We start from the raw sequence: 21,902 nt of genomic DNA, 5'->3' as shown, positions 1-21,902 counted from the left end.
GTGCTGCACCTCATTTTCCTGCATCATTTTAAATGTTCAGCTACACACACACACACAACACACACACACACACACACACAACACACACACACACACACACACACACACACACACAACACACACACACACACACACGACCACGCCACCAGTATTTAGGAGACCCGATGAAGCAGCTGGACTGTTTGGCTGTTGAACCAGTAAACCGATGAAGCTTCACACAAGCCTCAAGGACACTTAAACCAGACTCACACACACACGCACACACCACACACGCACATTTGTGCTTAGATTTTTTTTGTCAGGTTTCTTCTTTATCCCTAAAAGGGTTTTTTAAGCTTTTCCTGACGCGGTTCAAAGGTCAAAGGACGGAGCGTTACAACGGCCTCCGAGGCAAACAAGGTTTGTGATTTTGGGCTCTAAATAAACTTGACTTGACGTGACACCCCCCAACCCTTCACCCAGACCTTAACCTAAACCCAACTTTAAACCAGGTCTGAACCCTTAAACATAATTTTGGAGAGGAAACCCAGGGTAAAACTCATGTTGTGGTCCTCACTATGTAGTGTTGACAAGCACACACACACACACGCACGGTGGCCTTGTCTGTGACATGCTGAACAGTGAGGACCGTTAACGATCGCCGCCTCTCAGATCACCATCATTGATCACTCTGTCTTTTTCAGATGTTTTTACCACCCAGACAAACGTGCACTCTCAGCCAACCAGCTGATGGACGCCAGCTTTGTTTTTCCTTCCTCGTCAGCCGGGAATTTTCCTGTTTTCCACATCGACCATCAGCAGCTTCTTCTGGTCCTGAGTGAGGTTAACTTCAACGACACCAACCACAGATCAACCCTGACATAACAGGGCCACCCCCAGCGCACGCACACACACACACACACACACACAACACACACAAGCACACACAACACACACACACACATACACACACAGCTATCTCTTTGAGTCACCCCCACCCTGCTGCAGCACCTCGGTGGCCGCTGTTGATTCTGTCTGACTTCATATCTGAACCTCAGACAATCAGACCGCAGCAGGAAGTGTTGTCATGCTGACAGAGGTGCATCTACTGGTCCTTCAGCTGTTCCAGACGTGATGAGTTTAGAGACGTGTGAAGCGAACGAAGGGCACATCGACGAAACGTCTCCAGTTCATCCGTTTCATAAGAAACATCGCAGCAAAAAGAAGAACGACCATGAAAGGTGGTTTTGTTCTCATAATAAAAATATTGTCTGCAGAGAAGCTACAATAAATCTGTACATGAGCATTTTCTGCTGCGGAGAGACCCTGTAAATCCTGACATTCCGAGGTATTTCCGAGGAGCATTCCGAGGTATTTCCCTGCCTTTCAACCAGTTCATGCTTCCCACATGACGTCCGAACCCTGTTTGCAGGGTTGAGGACCCGGAAGTGGACCGGACCTGAAGCCTGGGCCGTGGCCAGCCTGGTCACGGGTGAAGACAAAGGGCCGCGAGGATGGCGGCTGAAAGCGAGCGGGAATTTGGCCGGCGCCTGCTGGTCTCCTCCCAGCCGGAGCGAAAGCCAGCGGAGACGCTTCAGATAGCAGCTTCAAACCCGGATTGACTGGCAGAATTCACCGAGAACACCTAAAATAAAGTCCCGGGAGGCTGGGAACGAGGGTTCTGATCTCCACTATCAGCAACACTTCCTGTTGGCGCGTTCCGACGGCCTGGGAAAAGACAACGGCGGAAATTCATTTGCATTCATCCGTCCACGTTCACGGATGCTGATGTGTCGCAAATGGAGCAAATTCAGGTTTGAAATTCAGCTCGGATGTTTGATGCTTTTATACGTGAACTTTAGAAACTCTATGAACTTTTAGGATTTTTTTTTTTACCTTTTAAATCGTTTCATTCCATTAAAAATTGCCAGACTTGAACGTTAGTTTATAAAATCTCCGTAAATTTATGCGTTTTACATCTGAGAAAACTAAATCTGCTGCTTGTTCCTCCACTAATCTGACAGAAGCAACACGAGCAGCTGCAGCAAACTGGGAATAAAACTCGGGAATATTAGTGCGGAGAGGGGAAAAAATGAGAAAAACAAAGGGTCAGCGGGAACTTTTGGGAATTCTCAGTTTCTTTTCCAGATTACGTGTTTAGGAGCTGAACCAGGAGTGATGAACAGGTGGAGGAGGAGTTCCAGAGAGACACAAAAGGACCAATCCCAGCTTCGCACGTTTGGGCTGGAGCTCGGCGAGAACCGTGACGTTCCGAGAGGGAGGATCCGGAATTCATATCCTATTGTTGGCGACCTGCGCCGACGGACACACGACAGACACCAGCGGGACCGTCAGTACTCAACACCGGTGTTCCTCAGCGCCACCACACAAAAGTTCTCCTCTCAACGAGGCCACATCTGCCCACTTTATCTCCCAGCTCATCCCAAATCGGATGGATGGTTCTGCGGTCCGGACCCGGAGTCCCGGTCTGTCATTCCCAGCAGTGAGAGGAACCATTATTGGTGTGTTCTGACCAGGCGTTCAGGTGCCAAAGATCCAAACGCGGCCACCGCGGAGCAGGTTGCTCCTGAAGGTCCCAGACCAGAGAGACACTCCTGAGTCTGTTGTTGATGCCGACACTGGTCGCTATGGTTCTACTGTTGCTATGGAGACCATTCTGGTTCCTGGTCCCAAAGTGCAGGGCGGTGATCCTGATGAACAGGTGAAATCAGTTCATGTGAGGATGTGTGTGTGTGTGTGTGTGTGTAATATGTCAATGATTTTGTGAGGATGGAGAAGCAAACACACGTCCACAGAGTGATTAATAACGCAGTCTTCACCTCCATGGTAATAAACTATCTCTCCCACCCACGCGCACACACACACACACACACACACACACACACACACGCGCGTGCTCAGAGGCGATATTTCAGGCACGTTAACGATACACACTGCATTTCATTTATGCTCAGACGCACACAAACTCTTAACGAGCAGATGTGGCCAAGTGGGTGGAGCTAAACATGAGGACGGAGCGACTCGCAAACACTTGCTGTGGCGACCTCACGCTCTGACCTCTGACCTTCAGGCCACCGTCTCTTTCTAGTGACACGATGGAGGAACGCGCCTGGATTTCGGCCCCCGTGTTGATGGCGGCGGTGGAACGGGTCACAGTCCGACTTATCGCTCTTTTCTAGGTGGCATTTATTTTTATCTCCCACTTTAGGTGAATTTTTGGTCATTTTTTGCTGTTAAAATGTCCAATTTCAGCCTTTTATTACGAAAGCGTGACCCCACAACGAGCGTTTTAACCTGGGATCTTCCAGAGCGTTGCCGAGGACGCCGCCGCAGCGGTGATCTCACGAGAATCGACGCGAGGAGACCCAGAAAAGCGGAGCGAATGCCGTGTGAGGAGCATGTGCGGGGCTGGAGAGCAGCTCTCAGGTTTCATACGGAGCGGCGCCACATGAAAAGGTTGGAGATAATAAGCAGGAAACCCGCGGCAGCGATGTCACAGCCGCCGCCTCGTCCGTCAAACAGCAACCCGTGTTGTCTCAGCGCCGGTGCAGGAAAGGTCAGGCCTGCTGCTCCAGCGCTGAACAAACACACACACACACACACACACACACGCTCACACACACACACACACACAATGTAATGCATGCGAGGCAGGCGGCAGCGCTGGGACACCTGTTGTACAGCTGAAGCAAACAGAAGCTGCAGCGGCTTTTGTGTTGCAACCGTCCAGGACTGAAGTCACAGCCTCTGTAACGCCCCCCCCACACACACACACACACCCCCGACCCCCCCACCTGATGATGTCAGAGCCAGCCTCACACCTCATAAATACCTGGACGTCGGCGTTCGTCGCTGCATCACTTTATCAAAGAAACACCTGAAGTCTTTTGTTGCTGGTTTGCTAACAGGCTCCTGCAGGAGATTCGAACCTTTACAAACCGTTTATCGTCATAAAAACACCCAAAATACAAGCGGAACCATTCAGCCAAGACGATGAAATCAGCCAAACGTCCGTCCCGTCTCGGCAGGGAGGCCGGGACGCGTCCCTTTTAAGACTTTTGGACTTTTGGCTGCAGAAGCATCCAGAGTTTCAAACCCGACACAGAACAGAAGAGACCGAGGCGGCCAATCAGGAGGCAGAAAAGGGGGACATGTGACGGCAGAAGGCCCAGCCGGTCCAACAGCATCACAGCACCCGTGAAACGGGTCAGAACCCGACCTGACAGATCCGAGAACAGCTTTCCTGGACCGGCATCAGACGGCGGAAATGTTTTACACTCAAACCTTCTTCAGGCCAAATTAGGTGCGGAAATACGGAATTCGAGGAAACAACGTGCACAACAACGTGCACAACTGCTGCCGAGTTAGCAACCGTCTGCGCGGGCTCGGCCCGACCTCGTGTTTTCTGCTATGACGTCACATTTTAGAGGATTCTGGGTAATTCCAGATCAAAGGCAGCAACGGCAGTTTGGAATTTACAGGAAGATATTTACTAATTATGAAATTTGGGGAGATTTTAAAGGATTTTCCTCCTCGTGAGGCAACAGAGCAGCGTTTTGTGTGTGTTTACAGGAGCTCCGGTGGGAACACGGGCCCAGCCGGGGGGGCTCCAGGGTCCCGGCCCACATTCTGGGCAGCCCTGCTGCCGTCACAAACAAATACGGCTCATATCGATACTCTGAGGTAAGATGGTTGTCGATTCTGTCCTCAGGGTTAGAGGGGGGGGGGCAGGTGGAGGTCAAGGGTCATTTTCTTCTATTTTCCTTTTCAGTGGTTTAACCAATCCAGTACTTTTTAATGACAAGCTGGTTTTAATTGACATTTTTACCATCAAAGAATCAAATCAAAGGAACAATTGTCACGATCAATCAAGAAGAAACCTCACACCAACACACACACACACACACACACACACACACACACACACACACACAAGACCTAATTTCAGTACTTGAAGGTAATTTTGTACAAATTTCCCATATTTTTCGTGCATGAACATATTAAAACAGAATATCTGGATTAAAAGAAAACGATCAGATTAATCTGATTCTTTTATTGCCTCAATCTGCTGATTTGATTAATCCTTATTCAGTCTGGGATCAAATGTTACATCGTGTTGAGGCTGTAGGACCTCAGGACTCATATTTATTATATCATATATTATAATTACCACTTTCTCCTCCGTAAACTAACCCACGGGGTCAAATGTCAGCCTCTCCTAAATTTAACTCCAGGTAGGATTTGGATTTTAAAGTCCAGTTGAGGATTTTACGGACACATTCTAAACGTGATCATGAATTATTATCCTGCCTCTGCTCGGATCACAAACAAACCCGGTTAATTAGTGGAAAGTGGCCGCTCGGCTCGACTCGGCTCGGCTGATGAGCAGAGCAGAGGGGTTGCGTAGGAACAGACGGAAACGGCGTCTCCGGAGGGCGCACAGAGTCTCCGAACAGGAGCCTCCGAACAGGAGACTCCGAACAGGAGCCGGACCAGAGGAGCTGCGACCTGACAGGCAGCCTCTGGTCCGCCCGGCGACCCCAGTAAAGACGCCTCATCCCTACTGGGATTCATTTCGCAGGCTTGGTCAGGACCAAATGAAAGAGTTCCCCCCAGACAACGGCGACATTTCAGAGACACAAAGCTCAGGTACTCACATGCGTTAGAATTCAAATGTGCAGCCTGTCCGTGGGTCAATCTTCACACCGTCGCCGCTCACAGCCGCCCGAGCGCATCCACGGCGGCGCAAAGTGTCCGAGCCATGAGCGCAAAACTCCCAAAGTACGCGAAGGCACAAGAAGCAGCTCCAGGAGAGGAACAGTGCGGAGGGAGCAACATCCGAACGGAGCAGCAGGAGCACACAAGTGTCCCTCCCGCTGAGGCGGAGGAAGCGCGGACCGAGGAGCTTCGGTCCGGCGGACAGCAGCAAAGTGCGCAGCGGGCTACTTCAGCCCGTCCGTCCGGGCGTCCTGCAAACTTCAGCCGCCTTTAATCCTCCGGGAGCGGCTTCACTTCTTTTATTCCCTTTTTAATCCAGGAGCGGCTCTCGGGGCGCCGCCGCAGACCTCCAGCTTCCTCCTCAGGTGTGATGATGAGTTCCAGCTGTTGCTTTTGCCTCTGGTTTCCTCTCAGGTCATTTCGGGCGACGCAACCCGAAGTTTGGCTGGTTCTGCTGCGGAGGGCGGCTGTGGCTGACCCAGTCCCACCGGACTCCCATCGTCCCCGCTGCTTGATCGCCCCATGGACGCGGGTAGGGAGAGAGAGGGGGGGGGGGGAGTATCGCGAGGTTACGCCCTGATTCTCTGAGTCTCGCACTGTGGTCAGCGAGGACGCACTGTCGCGCACGCACTGTTCACATCACAGTGCCACTGAACACTTCTAAGACTGGGACAAATATTAGTTTATTTAATTAGTATTTCAATTTTCTGATCCAATCGATATTTTCTTCTGGATTGTGACGATGTTTCAGGTCTCTGGGCCCCAGCACGCGCTTGGCTGCCAGTGCCGAGGTTCTATGGTTAAAATAAGAAAATAATTTAACATTTAAATGCGCATTTTTACTTTTAAGAGGCGGGGGAGCTCGTTTGGAGGTACTGGAGACAGCCACCAGGGGGCATCCTCATGTTTGGCCTTTTCTAAGGAGGACCTGAGATGAAAGAGTGATGACGAGTGTGTGGAGACATTTCAGGATGGAACACGATCAGAAGATGGCTGAGCAGAAGGCCAGGAACCATAGCGGGTCCTTCAGCAGCTTAGACCGTTCCAGGCTGGACCGGGTCAGAAGAGGTTGACCAAACAGGAAAGTTCCTAAATGGACAGAACCGATGCTGGGAGATGTTTCCACAAAAGTCAAAGTTCTGCTTCTTGCTCACACCTGTGGACCCAACAGATCCTCAAACACCCTGGCTGGTGACCAGGTGACCAGGTGACCAGGTGACCAGGTGACCAGAGCTTGGGACAGATTAGTCTGAATTAATGAGTGAACCACTGGGACGATTGATCATTTCCATTGAGATCATTGCTATAAAAGTACAAATGCACGTCGGGAGTTAAGGACAGAAGACGTATCCAGCAAATCTGTTTTTTCTGACACTCATCGGTCAGATTCTGAAACTTTGAGCCGTTCTGTTAAACTTTACAGCCTGAGAGGCTCCCCCTGCTGGACAAACATCAGCAGTGCCTCTGTGCGTGTGCGTGCGCGCGTGTCTTTAATGGGAAAATAAGATTTATTTAAATGACTGATGGGATGTTTCCGCTCTGCTGAAGTTAGGCCGGTAAAGCCTGTGCTGTAGCGCCATCTGTAGGTCACCATGTGCATATCAATGCAACCGCATCATCATTAATTCTTTTTTTTACTTCCAGATTTACCTAAATTGATCAACTGCACCGACAAAAAACTGCGTCTTTTACAAAGCGTTTGAAATTACAGCCCTCATTACAATGCGTGAGTGTTTTAATTTGTTTTCTAGTTATGTCAAATCTATTTAGCTGCCTAAAACGTGTCACACTATGAAAACGTTGCGAGTTGCGTTTCAGTAATTAATGAACGCCTCGTGCAGAGGAAACGAACCTTCGAGCTCACTTCTAATTGAAATAAACCAAAAGACTCAGAAATAAAGAGCATTGTGATGCTGTCGACATTCACATGCTAGTCTGTGAGCTCAGGGCTGGGTTGATTATTCCCCAGTCTTCCTTCTGTCAGCGAAGAGGTAAAAACGTTGACTTTAGTGACATGTTTCTGCTTTTCCGTCACACTTTGCGACACCGGTGCCGTCATCTCTCCGCCCCAGACGCTCCGAACTCTCCACCCGCTTCTGCCACGTTTTTGCCCACTTCCAAAGGGAGGGACGCACGGGAAGCTCCGAAGAGATCTGATTGGTTTAAAACTACGGGAGCCCGCCCACAGACCCGCCCACCACCCTTTTCCCCGACTGTGATTGGCTGGACAGCAAATCAGTCACTGTTACTATGGACTTTGGCTTTGTGGTATCCAAGTGAGGACGTGATGTTGGTGACGGAGCGCTGGGAACAGCAGGAATAGCGAAATTAGCAGATTGCTCGATTATCCCGAACAACCCAGCTGGAAAATTTAGGAGAAAATGACGCAGAGGAAGAATCCGAAAGGCCACAGTAAAAAAGGTTAGCCGGGGTTTTTGTGCGCTCTCCTGAGCTTCGGTTTGTCTTCTGCAAGACTGCGTTTATTATTCTGCAGGTTAAAGTGTTTTTGCTCGTCTGCGGAGAGGAAAATGTGCTAAAACAAAGCTGAGGCTGATTCCGGGATAGTTTGGTCTGTTCTTGTGTTCGGCGAACCTTTGGCTGCTAAAACTCCATCTGCAGATGCCACCCGGGATAAGATTCTGGTCTTCGGGAACCAAACCGCGTCTCTGGGCGTCAAGACAACGTTAACGAACAATACATCTGTATTTATCCATAAAGCTGCAGATTGTGTCACTATTTAGTCTTTGCCGAACTGAGATATGGTTCTAAAAGGCCGCTATAGAAGACCTAATTGGAGAATTGGTCAGTGTCTTGTAGACAGCTGGATAAAAGCGAAGTTAACTGGAGGAATTTTGACCAGAGTTTGGTTCACCGATAGCTTTGGCCATCTTTCTCTATCAGATTTATGCAGTGTAAAAAATGGAAATGTTAAAGTTTAACAGAAACGGCAGCTGTGCCAGTGTTGGCAACACTAATTTTGCAGTTACAGCAGCACTAATTTGGCTGTGTGACGCTGAATGATCGAGGCTAACCTAGCCTAGCCTAGCCGAGCTAACGCCAGCTATCGGGCTGAAAACTTGCTCCCAGTTGCTGCGTCATTAATTCCGAATTTCGACACGCATCGTTCTATTTTATCCATATTACACATTGCAAATGTCCCCAATATTTTCTGATGCTGCTCTCGACATAGCAGCTTCTGCAGGGGGTTTATTACAGTTTCGGAAATATAATCTCTGCTCTTATCTAGTGATTCATCAGATCATTTTATTCATCAATTCTATTTGGTCCAAATTTGACTAAAAACCAAATAGGACACGAGCCAAAGTTGAATCTATAACTTGGCTCGGGAGATACATCTTCTCCCCATGAATCAGATCTTTAAAACTCCAATGATGACCTTTATATCCAAAGTGGAACGTGTATCATATCTACAGGGGCGACGTGAGGAGAACAGAAGAGTTCTTGTGACACGTTCTGCTTCCATCAACACAGAAAAGTTGGTGTGTGTGTGTGTGTGTGTGTGTGTGTGTGGTGTGTGTGTGTGTGTGTGTGAGTTATTTTAGGGGCTATTTGGCTCTGGTATCCCCCCCCCCCCTCCTCTGTCTCCGTCCCTCTCACACACACGAACACACAAGGTCTTTGAAAAGGTTTTGTCGGCTCTAATAATAGTGTGGATCAGGTTCTGAATGACCCTCAGACTCCTGTAGGAGGAGCTTTGGTTCTGCTCCGCTCAGTCACTCGTCCTCCTCATTTGCTGCTTTTCAGAACATGTAAGATTGGACTTTTTCCGTGTTTATTTGAACTGAATCTGTGTCCGGGCCTGGTTGTGGTCCAGTGCTGGCCTGTCTATGGAGCCTAACCATTCCACCGGTGGTTGGTCCTCCTCCTCATTCCCTGTAGAGGAGCTCCATGCTGAGCAGGAGGTTTCTGAGGAGGAGCTTCTGCCACCGCAGGAGACAGGTAGGACAGGTGCATGTCAACTGGAGCGCTCTACCTTCAGGCCGGTGCTCATCTGTCCCGGGGTTTCTTAGGAGGCAGGAATGAGGAGGAAGAGCGGTCTAAACGGGAGGAAGAGCAGCCCGTAGAGGGGATAGGTGGGCTGTGTTTGGCCTGGTTTGGTTTGGAATGGTTCTGATGAGTCCGTGCTTTGCTGTGATTTTCATTGTGTTGACCTTGTGGAGATTAGCATAATGCTAATGCTACGTGTTCCACACCCTTCAGACAAGAATGTTCCTTTAACACGCTGACTCTGCTGCATTTGATGGATTAAAACGATGTCAAATTAACGTAAACTGGGTTAAATCATCATCCAGTCCTGTGTTAGTCCCTGCACAGTCTCGCTCACACACACACACACACACACACACACACTCACACACACGGACTAAATAAGCTCATCCTTCTGATGCAAACTTAATCTGTAATAGGAGGATTTAAACGTGTCTTGTCCTCAGAGGGAAAAACCTCAGCCTTGGAGAGCAAGAATGGAAAGAAGACGGAGAGAGGAGGAGGACAAGAAGGTTCCAAACGCTCCGTGCTGACCTGGTTTCTGGTTCTGGCTCTGCTGGGAGTCTGGAGCTCGATGGCGGTGGTCTACTTTGACATCGTGGACTACGACAGTGTCATTGGTGACTAGAATACTTCTATATGCATTTCTAAGACTATTAAGTTTGAGCATGAAACATCAAAGGTGGTGGTCAACTCGGCCTCTTTCTTGCCTCGTGTCTTTGTTCTCTTTCATGATGCACACTTAGCATAAATACACAAAACCCCTTTGACAACCTGTCGCGTGTCTCCTCTCGTCTGCTCGTCTTAGTTCATCTCTGCTCTCTTCTTCTTTCCTCTTTCAACGCAGCCAGAGCTCAGGCCTTTCACATGAACTTTTCTGATGTTTTACAAGGTACTCTCACAGTTTCACTTCTGTGTGTCTGTGTGTGTGTGTGTGGTGTGTGTGTGTGTGTGTACTGTACACAAGTGTGAAGGCATGAAACTTTCCGTCCAAACTGTTATAAATACATTAAAGCTTCATGCATTTCTTGTCATGTCGAACGTAAAGAAGACAGGAGCAGAGACGCGGAGGGGGCGGGGCTTAAGCATACACCTCTGACCTTTTATTGAGGTCAAAGGTGTATGTTTAAGCCCCGCCCCCTCTGTGTCTGCTGAGGAGCAGACATATTGGACTTGTCTAGCTCTGTGTCACTGTGGTGGTGGTGTTTGACTCCACTATTGTCTCGCTGCCCCCCCCCCCCCCAGGGAAGCTGGTGACCTATGATGCAGATGGAGACGGAGACTTCGACATGGAAGATGCCAAAGTTCTGCTGGGCAAGTCCGCTTTAGTTTTCTGTGGTGGATGTAGTTCAGTCGTGCAGCTTGTTCTCCTGATCGATGCAGGATGAAAAGTAAGAATTGATCTTCATGATCAGAGCATCAGACACTGTTCAACTCTGAGCTGGTGTGTGTGTTTGAACCTGATCAGAGAGGATCACCCTCGGCGTGGTGAAGCCACGCCCACTGCCGTCATGCCCCGCCCACCACGTTTGTCGTGGTTGTCTTGTGACAAAGCTTTCAGTCAACTGTCGGAGGAGGAAACACAATTTAAAAAGTGAAGGTTTTTAATCCCAGAGCTGATGTGTTGATGCATAAATGTTCAAACAGGAAGGCGTCCCACCTCCGCCCCAGGAGCCTTCTCAGGTTCTCTCCCTCCTCCTCTTGTCCTCCTGCAGCAGCTCATGTTCCGTCTCTGCCGTGCAGGCCCGGTTGTGGAGCTCGTGTGGTGTTTAGTGTAGATGGGGAGTGGAGACAGACAGGAAGCGAAGAACCGTTGTTGCCGCCATTTCTGTGCCGCCTCTTTAACTCACTTTCTCTCTCTTTCCCACGTCATCTTCATTTTATTTTGTTCCGGCCTTCCTCCTTTGATCCTGACCTCCTTTTGTCCGTCCTTCCTGCTTTCTTTTCCCGACTGTTCCCTTCACGTCCGTTTGACTCCGTCGTCATTCCTTCTTTTCCCTCCATTTGTCCCTTCTTCCCCCTTTCTTCCGTCAGGCCTGTCCAAAGACGACGGCGGTAGCGTGAACGCCGAGTCGCTCGAGGAGGTTCTTAACATTTTAGCTGAGGAGGGCTCTGATTGGCTCAATGGCTTCTTCACCTTTCTCTTTGATGGGCCTTCATCGCACTTAGAGCGTGACGAAGCTGCTGCTGTGAAGGAGGAGGGAGGGGTGACCTCTGACCCCAGGGAGGACCAGGGACCAGTAAAGGGGGACGACGCTGGCCCACAGCTGGGTTCTCCTTCCACTGTCGACCAGTGAGGACCAGACTGGAACTCAACCTGTGCATTTCAGATGCTGTAGGGTGTGTGGGGAAGGTCTAAATGCTGGCTTTGGCTTCTCCTGTCCCACCGTCATTAACAGACATTTTTGGATGATGTCACTTCCTGTCTGCTGTTCACGACGTAAAGAAGACGTTGTCTCGCTGCTCTGATGACCTTTCCTCTCACCTTTGACTCAAACTCTGAAGCATTCATGGACCTTCTGTGCTGTTTCTATTCAGATGAAAACACGTTAGGAGGTTCTTCTCTTAGAGCCGACGGGCTGAGAAAAGGTACCAAATATCATCTCTTCTTCTCCTGTCCTGCACGTTCTTCTCACACCCCTCTGTTTTACCAACTCTGTAGACAACGAGAAGGGGGTGGAGAAGGAAGGTAAAAGGTTTGGTGTGGAGTCAGGCATGAACTTTCCCCCCCAAGTCAGAGACTGACAGCATGTGGAACGCTGAAGGGTTCAGGAGGAACATAACATCCCTGCTGCTTCTACCATTTGTGCTCTTTAATCCAAACTCACCCCATCGACAACAGTGACAGACGTGAATCGGGTGTTTCGTTCCGTGGACTTGGGCAGTTCTTGACGTTGCCATGGTTGAACCTTGACCATAATCCCGCGGGGGTTTAGTGGGAGCGAGGAGAGGTCTGGATCCTCGGAAGTGTGCGCTGCATGTTCCTGTTGGCTTCGTGGTTCCATAACATTCCTCACTAGCAGAGGGAGCGAAGCTGCTGCTGTGGAACAGACACTCGGCACATCTGCATGCCCACCTCAGAGGTCACGTGCACACGGGTGTGAGTGTTACAGAAGCACAGGTCAGGAATCTGTAATAGAAGCTGCTCGTTTGAGTTAAGAAGCATCAAAAATCAGATTTTGGGCATGTTTTCCTGACACGATACTGTTGTGACTGTAAACTAAACCTCAATACTAATGTCATGTAACACAATTCATATAGAAATTCTAAGGTTTTTTGTCACATTGCTTGTAGTTTTAGTGTTTTTCGTTTGCCGATCACTAAAGTTCAAATGAAAATAAGATGTCATTCATGTCTTTTACTTTTTCAAACCGTGTTTAGCAACAATAGTGAATCCTTGCCACTAACATGCATTTGGACTGGAGTTCATGTCTGTGGTCTCAAACCTGTCAGCCTCACATTGATGATCCCTCCGCTAAACTTTGTTAGCATGTGGATTGTTACCAACCGTGTGGGTTCACGCGGTCACCACTGTGATCACCATGTCAATCCCCAAACCCAGACCTTCCAGCCCGGGGCCCTTTGCTGCGCTCTCTACTGAGGCAGGAGCTGAGGATGATCCAGGAAAAGATGGAGGCCAAGAGGATCGCTCGTATCGCCTTCAGAGAGATCAGAGCCACCCTCGAAGAAGAGGAGGCTGAGAGGGAGGTGGCCTGGGTGGAGAAGATGAAGACACTGGAGGCTGCCCAGGACCACCTGAGGAGAGAGAAGCAGAAAATAGAAGAGGACAGACTCGCATATAAAAGGGTAGAAAAGGAAAGGCTGGAACAAGAGAGGGTGGAGAAGGAAAGGCTGGAACAAGAGAGGGTGGAGAAGGAAAGGCTGGACAAGAGAGGGCGGAGAAAGAAAGGCTCGCCAAAGAAGGGCGGAGAAGAGAGACTCGCCAAAGAGGGTGGCGGGAGCAGCAGGAAGGCTCGCCAAAGAAAGGGCGGAGCAAGAAAGGCTCGCCAAAGAAAGGGCGGAGCAAGAAAGACTCGCCAAAGAAAGGGCAGAGAAGAAAAGCTCGCCAAAGAAAGGGCGGAGAAAGAAAGGCTCGCCAAAGAAAGGGCGGAGCAGGAAAGCTCGCCAAGAAAGGGCGGAGCAAGAAAGGCTCGCCAAAGAAAGGGCGGAGCAAGAAAGGCTCCAAAGAAAGGGCGGAGAAAGAAGGCTCGCCAAAGAAAGGGCGGAGAAAGAAAGGCTCGCCAAAGAAAGGCGGAGAAAGAAAAGCTCGCCAAAGAAAGGGCGGAGAAAGAGAGAGACTCGCCAAAGAAAGGGCGGAGAAAGAAAAGCTCGCCAAAGAAAGGGCGGAGAAAGAAAGGCTCGCCAAAGAAAGGCGGAGCAGGAGGCTCGCCAAAGAAAGGGCGGAGCAAGAAAGGCTCGCCAAAGAAAGGGCGGAGAAAGAAAGGCTCGCCAAGAAAGGGCGGAGAAAGAAAAGCTCGCCAAAGAAAGGGCGGAGAAAGAAAGGCTCGCCAAAGAAAGGGCGGAGCAAAAAGACTGGCCAAAGAAAGGGCGGAGCAAGAAAGACTCGCCAAAGAAAGGGCGGAGAAAGAAAAGCTCGCCAAAGAAAGGGCAGAGAAAGAAAAGCTCGCCAAAGAAAGGGCGGAGAAAGAAAGGCTCGCCAAAGAAAGGCGGAGGGAGGAGGGAAAGGCTCGCCAAAGAAAGGGCGGAGCAAGAAAGGCTCGCCAAAGAAAGGGCGGAGCAGGAAAGGCTCGCCAAAGAAAGGGCGGAGCAAGAAAGGCTCGCCAAAGAAAGGGCGGAGCAGGAAAGACTCGCCAAAGAAAGGGCGGAGCAGGAAAGGCTCGCCAAAGAAAGGGCGGAGCAGGAAAGGCTCGCCAAAGAAAGGGCGGAGAAAGAGAGAGACTCGCCAAAGAAAGGGCGGAGAAAGAAAGGCTCGCCAAGAAAGGGCGGAGCAGGAAAGACTCGCCAAAGAAAGGGCGGAGCAGGAAAGGCTCGCCAAAGAAAGGGCGGAGCAGGAAAGACTCGCCAAAGAAAGGCGGAGCAGGAAAGGCTCGCCAAAGAAAGGGCGGAGCAGGAAAGGCTCCCACGAGAAGAAGTTATTGCAGAACGTGTAATGAGAAAAGAAAAAAATGAAAATGCAAGTGTGGAAAAAGTGACAGTAGCCAGAGAAAAGGAAAAGATGGAGAGAGATACAAGGAAACACTTTTCTGTGGAAAAGCCAAGAATTATCCAAGAGGAAAAAGCAAAACTGAGGGAGAAAAAGGAGGATATTGACATCATGGCTGCCAAAGGAGGGAAGATGTCCACAGAAAAGCAGCAGATGGAAGTTGCTGAAGAGCGGATGGAGAAACAGAGCGGCTCCAGGAATAAGAATGTTCAGGGAAGGATGGAGACCAAGAGAATGGAGAGGGTGAAGGTGGAAAGAGAAGCCAGCAGCAGTGTTACGGTAGACTTGAGAAAATAGAACCTTTCACAACGGAAAAACTCCTCATTTAGGAGAGAGAAAAGAGAAGGACCCCCCTTAAGTCCTGTGATTGGCTGGGCAGCAGAGCTGGGGTTACCATGGATACAGGCGCTGTCAGTCTGGTGGGTGTTGTCTGGTCTGTCACACCTCAGTGACACCTGTCGGTTGCCCGACGAGGAGACATGTGACATGTTGTGTTTGCTAGCATGTAAAAATGGTTTTTAGCTTATGTTGCATTGTACAAGCTGTTGTTGCTGAAAATGTAAAGTAAAAGCACCACCCAGGTCCCCCTGGATCAGCTGTTCATGGCCCGGTGCTGCTGTGGTGCTACTGTGTTGCTACAGTGGTGCTGCTGCTGTGGTGCTGCTGTGGTGCTATGTGGTGCTACTGTGGTGCTGCTGCTGTGGTGCTGCTGTGGTGCTACTGTGGTGCTACTGTGGTGCTACTACTGTGGTGCTACTGTGGTGCTACTGTGGTGCTGCTACAGTGGTGCTGCTGTGGTGCTACAGTGGTGTGCTACTGTGGTGTGCTACAGTGGTGCTGCTGTGGTGCTGCCGTGGTGCTGCTGTGGTGCTACTGTGGTGCTACTGTGGTGCTGCTCTGGTGCTGCTGTGGTGCTACTGTGGTGCTGCTACAGTGGTGCTGCTACAGTGGTGCTGCCGTGGTGCTGCTACAGTGGTGCTGCTGTGGTGCTACTGTGGTGCTACTGTGTGCTACAGTGGTGCTGCTGCTGTGGTGCTGCTGTGGTGCTACAGTGGTGCTACTGTGGTGCTGCTGCTGTGGTGCTACTGTGGTGCTGCTACAGTGGTGCTGCTACTGTGGTGCTGCTGTGTGTGCTACAGTGGTGCTACTGTGGTGCTGCTGCTGTGGTGCTGCTACTGTGGTGCTGCTGTGGTGCTACAGTGGTGCTGCTGTGGTGGTGCTGCTGTGGTGCTACAGTGGTGCTGCTGTGGTGCTGCTACTGTGGTGCTGCTGTGGTGCTACAGTGGTGCTGCCGTGGTGCTGCTGTGGTGCTGCTGTGGTGTTGCCGTGGTGCTGCTGTGGTGCTACAGTGGTGCTGCTGTGGTGTGGTGCTGCTGTGGTGTTGCTGTGGTGCTGCGTGGTGCTGCTGTGGTGCTACAGTGGTGCTGCTGTGGTGCTACAGTGTGCTGCCGTGGTGCTGCTGTGGTGCTGCTGTGTGGTGTGCTGTGGTGCTGCTGTGGTGCTACAGTGGTGCTGCTGTGGTGCTACAGTGGTGGTGCTGCTGTGGCTACAGTGGTGCTGCTGTGGTGCTACAGTGGTGCTGCTGTGGTGCTACAGTGGTGCTGCCGTGGTGCTGCTGGTGTGCTGCTGTGGTGTTGCTGTGGTGCTGCTGTGGTGCTGCTGTGGTGCTACAGTGGTGCTGCTCGTGGTGCTACAGTGGTGCTGCTGTGGTGCTACAGTGGTGCTGCTGTGGTGCTACAGTGGTGCTGCTGTGCTGCTACAGTGGTGCTGCCGTGGTGCTATAGCAGCTGTGGCCTGTAGATAATAAAGCTTCTCAGTCATGTCAAACGTCGTCTTCTCTTTGATGTCAGCATCATCTCTTTGCTCTCCTGGACCTTCTGTTGGTTCTGGTGTTGGAGTTTTCCTTGTTCCGATGTTCTCAGCCTCAGGAGCTGATGGTCTGAAACAGTTTATTTTATTCTTGGAATGTAATTTATTGGATCTGAACTCTTTTGTTATGAGAGCCATATAAAAATGTAGACACCAACATCTTTCTGTTTTGGGTTCTTATCATTTGAGTCTCATTTGTGCATTATTTACATCATTAATACTGCAATAAAGTTTAAATCCCACTGGAATAAAACAGAAAATGATTCCTGAGTGAAGCGTTTCCTCCTCTGACGGTTGGCTGAATTGTTGGAGTTAAAACATTAATAATTGGATTTATTTTTCTCATTATTTTCTGACCTTAAAGGCAGTTTTCAAACTTGTGTTTGATAAAGTAAAAAAAAGAAAAAGAAATCCTATTTAGAAATAGATGAGTGACATGTTCTTGTTTTAACGTATATCTCCATATTAATACGTGACTGTTGAACAGGGATCAAGGGGGCGGAGCCAGCGCGGTCACCTGAAAAAAATACAGGTGAGAATTTTCTCTCTGGATTTCATGTGATGGGATGGGGGGGAGGGGGGGGGTGCCATCCAGCTTCACCTGCACCTCTACTGGTCATGGATGTGGACCTGGGTCTGATTCATACACTACAGACATTATGTGGGATGGATCGAAAACAAAGGTTCTGGGTCTGGTTCTGGAGTCCAGCTTCTTCTAGATGTGGACCGAGCACTGGCCCAGCCCCTGTTTCTGTCTGGAGCCTTTTAACCTGAAGAACACCTGACCTCCTCTCCTCCAGAACACCTGGGAGAAGCATCCAGTAACCACGGTCCAGGGTCCAGGGGGGCGGAGCCAATAGAGGCCACGTCACCAGCCCTGCCAGTGGAGGACGGGTCCCCGGGTGTGTTTAAATGAGCGGACACTTGTGACGCGGCGAGATAAACGTGAACGATCCGATTCGTGTCGCATCACAATTCAGCCGAGTCACATGACCCGTGCGCACCTGTGATCGCATCCTAACTGCTTCCTCTGTGTGTCTGATCCAGGAGTCCAGGACCTGGAGGCAGAAATTCAAGGTTGGTCCTGCCGTCACCATGGCGACTTGAGTTTTCCTTCGCACGTGTGTTGATCACGTTCACGGTGTCAAACGCTCGCTTATTCACACCTGTTTCTCCTGTTCCTCTCCCTCTCGCAGACCAAGATTTTGTACCAGGTCAGAACCTTTTGTGACAATCTTTGTTAGTTTTGTTGTTGTGTTTGCTTGTAATGTGTGAAACCTGTTTCAGACGATCCCCAGAGCAGTTTACACCCTCATGGTGAGTAGAGGCTGCTCTCAATCGCTCAGCATTTCCCCCTAAAGACACATTTTGATGTTATTTCAGAGGATCCAGCTGAGGGCATCGACAGGACCGGAGGTGAGACGTTGACCCGATGTTGTTAGGGAGGTGGAGCACAGCTCAGCTCCAAGACCAGAACCTTCAGCCTGTTAAAGCTGGTGTTTTCTGTTGCAGCTTTGGTGGAGGAGCCTTCAGTAGAGGACAGTGAAGGTCAGTCAGGGCTCCTCAACCTTCTTTACCTGATTATATTAGCATGGGTCACTTTAAATATTCTGTTTTTGGTTGTGCAGTTGATTCTGGACAGTACTTGACCAGCTCCAAATTCACACAGGAAGCAGGTACGATATAATAACTGTTGACCTCTGAAGCAATTTTTGGATTGAGATATTTTTAATCTTATTTGAACCAACTCCATCATCATCCATGTTTGTTTCCTGGTTGATGCAGCTGAGACCCGGTCAGAACCACCAGAATCAAAGAGTGAAAGGGAGGCAGAACCTGGCCCTCATGGTGTGTCAACACTGCTCTTATCAACGCATTAAAATTGTTTAAAGTTAATTAAAAATGGAATTTGGTAACAACTCGCGTAACACCTCCACCTATCGGCCGCCGCGGGAACTACACTAATGTGACGTCAGCACGAATCAACGCTAGTCATCTGTTTTTTATCTCTTCATCTTTATTTTTCCTTTTATTTAAAGAATTATTAACATTCTTGTCTCACAGGGACGACTGACAGACAGGCTGAAGAGAAGCCGAAAGAAAAAGGTACAAAACAAAACAAACCCAGTTTTACTGTTTTAGAAAAGCTGCGTAAAGGTACCTGTCTGCAAACTTGGTGTTCGTGCTACATAAATATCACCCTCTAAAGATCCATTATTGTTTCCTACTTCAGCTCCAGCAAAGGCGAAGAAACCAAAGCTGCTAAATAAGTTTGACAAAACCATCAAAGCAGAGATCGACGCTGCCGAGAAGCTTCGCAAGAAGGTAGAGTGACGAAGCGTAACCAAGTATTTATACTGTAGCGCTCAGATACAGGGCACCAGGACCGGCTGGTATGTGCTGCCGAACTCATGGATGTCTGCTCTCTCAGGGTAAACTGGAGGAGGCTCTGAGGGCTTTTGACGCGCTGGTGCAGCTGCATCCTCAGAGTCCGCGCGCTCGCTACGGGAAGGCCCAGGTACGACCACCATCACCAGGGCTGTGTTGGCTTTCATCCCAGGTGGGTCTGTGCTGTCCCCGTGTGCTCAGGCGGAGGACGGCCTGGCTGAGAAGCTGCGCAGCAACGACATGTTGCAGAAGGCCATCAGCACCTACAGAGAGGCGGCCGAGCTCCCCGACGCCACCGCTGACCTCCTGAGAGCGGCGCTGAAGAGGCGAGCGGAGAGGCAGCAGTTCCTCGGTAACAGCCGCGCCCCAACAGAACCCTGTACGCGGATTAGCTGAGCAGTACTGACGCTGGCTCCTCCCAGGCCGGATGCGCGGCGCCCTGGCGACTCTGGAGAAGCTGACTCAGGTCTTCCCGGACGACATCGGCCTGAAGAACGACCTTGGCGTGGCCCACCTGTTGCTAGGAGACAACAAGGGGGCCAAGAGGGTGTATGAAGAGGTGTGTGCTGGTAGTGTGACCGGGTGTCCGTGATGTTGAGTTTGGGCTGACCTCTGACCTCCGCAGGTCCTGGCTGTCGCTCCTACTGATGGATTCGCAAAAGTTCATTACGGATTCATCCTGAAATCTGAAAACAGGATTGCAGAGAGCATACCGTACCTGAAGGTGAGAGGCCTCCAGAGAGCTCCTGCAGGTGTGGTGAGAAGGCCGACACCAGCAACACACACCTGTCCTCGTCCACAGGAGGGTCTGGAGTCCGGTGAACCAGGGACGGACGATGGACGCTTTTATTTCCACCTGGGGGACGCCCTGCAGAGGGTCGGAGACGAGAGCGTGAGTGAGAGCCCATCACACATGGCTGAGGTTACACACACCTGAGGTCACGCCTCCTCAGCCACTTCAGCCCTATCGGGGTCACAGGGAGGTACACGTTTGAAACGACAGGTCCTGTACCTGCGGATACACCTGAAATACCTGATATCACACCTGAAACACTAGCGACTGCAGGTACGCTCCACGTTAAAGGCCTGAGATTACAGGTGTTATAGAGGATTGTGTCTCCGTCCAGGCCTATCACTGGTACGAGGTGGGTCACAAACACGGCCATTTTGCCTCCGTGTGGCAGAGGTCTCTGTACAATGTGAATGGACTGAAGGCTCAGCCCTGGTGGACGCCTAAAGAGACGGGATACACTGATCTGGTCAAGGTGAGGCCCTTTCCTCTCAGGTCTTCATGAAACGTGGAAGAGATGAAGCGAAATGTTCCGTAGGCTCTGGAGAGGAACTGGAAGACCATCCGGGATGAAGCTCTGGCTGGGATGGACCAGAAAAGCGGCTTGTTCATCCCTGAAGAGGAGAACCTGCGGGAGAAAGGGGAGTGGGGCCAGTACACCCTCTGGCAGCAAGGTAGGTATCCCAGAATAATCCGCTTCTGGGTCATCTGCCACTTCTTCCTCCCTAAACGGGGGGGTTAAGCTGCTGGGGCTTTTGCCAGGTAACCCTGACAGTCAGTAAACCAGCAGCTCTCTTTTTGTTTTGGGGGTTTTTTTCATTCAGGAAAAAAACTGGCAACTTCCTGTCAGAGCGTCCCAAAGACGTGTTCCCTGTTGGAGAGATTCCCTGAAGCCACCGGCTGTAAGAGAGGACAGGTCGGTTGTTTGGTCCCTTCCTGGAGGCTTTCCCCACCGTCCTCCAGGCTGAGGCTCTTTTTGGCTCTTTCCAGATTAAGTTCTCGGTCATGCAGCCCGGGACGCACGTTTGGCCTCACACTGGCCCCACCAACTGCAGACTGAGGATGCACCTCGGCCTCGTCATCCCCAAACACGGCTGCCGGATCCGCTGCACCGACCAGACCAGGTAACCCTCATCGCCGGTGTCCCGTGTCCCTCCGAATGCCGTCTCGCTCTTTCAAAGCGCCCCCTGCTGGTGTCCCTTGCAGAGAGTGGCAGGAAGGCAAAGTTCTGATTTTCGACGACTCTTTCGAACACGAAGTTTGGCAGGAAGCCGACAGCTACCGTCTCATCTTCATCGTGGACGTGTGGCATCCGGAGCTGACGGCGTCCCAGCGACAGGCTCTGAGTCCGATCTGACCGAGGCGCGGGCGGGATCGGGTCCGCTCCCTCTTAATCTGGGGGTGAATGATGGAAGGAACCGATCCGTCGTCACGTTGGATGCTTCTCTGGATCACGCTGACTGAGATTGTTCATTTGTAAAGTTCAAACTGACTGAAGGATGAAGGCTACTACTGAGATGTTCAACATCTGTTTTCCACAATGACAGGATTTTCACATTTGGTGCACTGCTCCTCTAAACAGCAGCACGTCCCAGGAAGCTCTGGTTTAGACAGAGATGGTGTCCAGGAACGATCCTGGACGTCCTGAACACCTGCTTCTGATGAGAACATGTTAAATGACACAATCAGGCTTCAGTAAAAACAGGAGAATGTTGAATCTACCTGAGGTGACCAATATTTATTTAATCTGCCTGTTTTCCATTGGATCCATTTGTTCGCATTGCCACCTCTTTTCTGTCGTCTTTAGAAAAGAAGCAGCTTCAAACCACTTTCTTCATTTTCTTCCTGGTGATTATTAAACCTTTTGCACGATAATGACTCAAAACTGTTGAAAAATGTTTTATATTTATATAAAAAACCAAAACCACTAATCGAAAGTGTGTTTGTCGTTTGTCAGTAGTTATA

General features: G+C 50.3%; 3 protein-coding genes across 17 annotated transcripts in view; 2 read left to right on the top strand and 1 right to left on the bottom strand.

The window, feature by feature from the left end:
* The window catches only part of LOC130513623 (sodium channel protein type 4 subunit alpha-like), a 77,416-nt gene extending 71,160 nt beyond the window's left edge, over nt 1–6,256 (bottom strand). For 5 of the 9 annotated variants that reach the window (XM_057012443.1, XM_057012444.1, XM_057012442.1 and 2 more), the window contains exon 1: nt 5,658–6,255. The gene's annotated coding sequence lies outside the window, so the exon portion shown is untranslated. Of the gene's footprint in view, nt 1–5,657 lie in introns of all 9 variants that reach the window. The other 4 variants (XR_008946781.1, XM_057012440.1, XM_057012439.1 and 1 more) reach the window with 1 other exon arrangement.
* Nucleotides 6,257–7,942: 1,686 nt separating this feature from the next.
* Nucleotides 7,943–21,868, top strand: LOC130513626 (aspartyl/asparaginyl beta-hydroxylase-like). 6 transcript variants are annotated; one of them, XM_057012452.1, is made up of 25 exons: nt 7,943–8,139; nt 10,173–10,346; nt 10,574–10,618; nt 10,972–11,040; nt 17,247–17,291; nt 17,560–17,661; nt 17,807–17,836; nt 17,956–17,973; nt 18,047–18,076; nt 18,143–18,175; nt 18,272–18,307; nt 18,388–18,435; nt 18,545–18,607; nt 18,824–18,865; nt 18,993–19,084; nt 19,191–19,277; nt 19,349–19,499; nt 19,570–19,706; nt 19,773–19,871; nt 19,950–20,039; nt 20,275–20,412; nt 20,476–20,611; nt 20,762–20,853; nt 20,928–21,061; nt 21,144–21,868. In XM_057012452.1, exons 1-25 carry the CDS (start codon nt 8,100–8,102, stop codon nt 21,292–21,294), a joined length of 2,082 nt encoding a protein of 693 aa, XP_056868432.1. In that variant the 5' UTR covers nt 7,943–8,099; the 3' UTR covers nt 21,295–21,868. The 6 variants fall into 6 exon arrangements, with proteins under 6 accessions (XP_056868432.1, XP_056868433.1, XP_056868430.1 ...); XM_057012449.1 differs by lacking the exon at nt 7,943–8,139 and adding an exon at nt 9,492–9,678; XM_057012453.1 differs by lacking the exon at nt 10,574–10,618.
* On the top strand, nt 12,147–17,019 carry LOC130513631 (uncharacterized). Of its 2 annotated transcripts, none has more exons than XM_057012472.1 (4): nt 12,147–12,315; nt 12,389–13,593; nt 13,978–15,612; nt 16,653–17,019. In XM_057012472.1, the coding sequence occupies exons 2-3, from the start codon at nt 13,342–13,344 to the stop codon at nt 14,854–14,856; spliced, it is 1,131 nt and encodes a 376-aa protein (XP_056868452.1). In that variant the 5' UTR covers nt 12,147–12,315; nt 12,389–13,341; the 3' UTR covers nt 14,857–15,612; nt 16,653–17,019. The 2 variants fall into 2 exon arrangements, with proteins under 2 accessions (XP_056868452.1, XP_056868451.1); XM_057012471.1 differs by having other exon boundaries at nt 12,153–12,315; nt 13,289–13,593.
* Nucleotides 21,869–21,902: the final 34 nt, after the last annotated feature.

The sequence above is a fragment of the Takifugu flavidus genome, chromosome 17 (assembly GCF_003711565.1).
Source record: "Takifugu flavidus isolate HTHZ2018 chromosome 17, ASM371156v2, whole genome shotgun sequence".
Taxonomy (NCBI): Eukaryota; Metazoa; Chordata; class Actinopteri; order Tetraodontiformes; family Tetraodontidae; genus Takifugu; species Takifugu flavidus.
The sequence above is the reverse complement of the archived record's forward strand: the minus strand, read 5'-3'. Positions and strand labels throughout refer to the sequence as shown.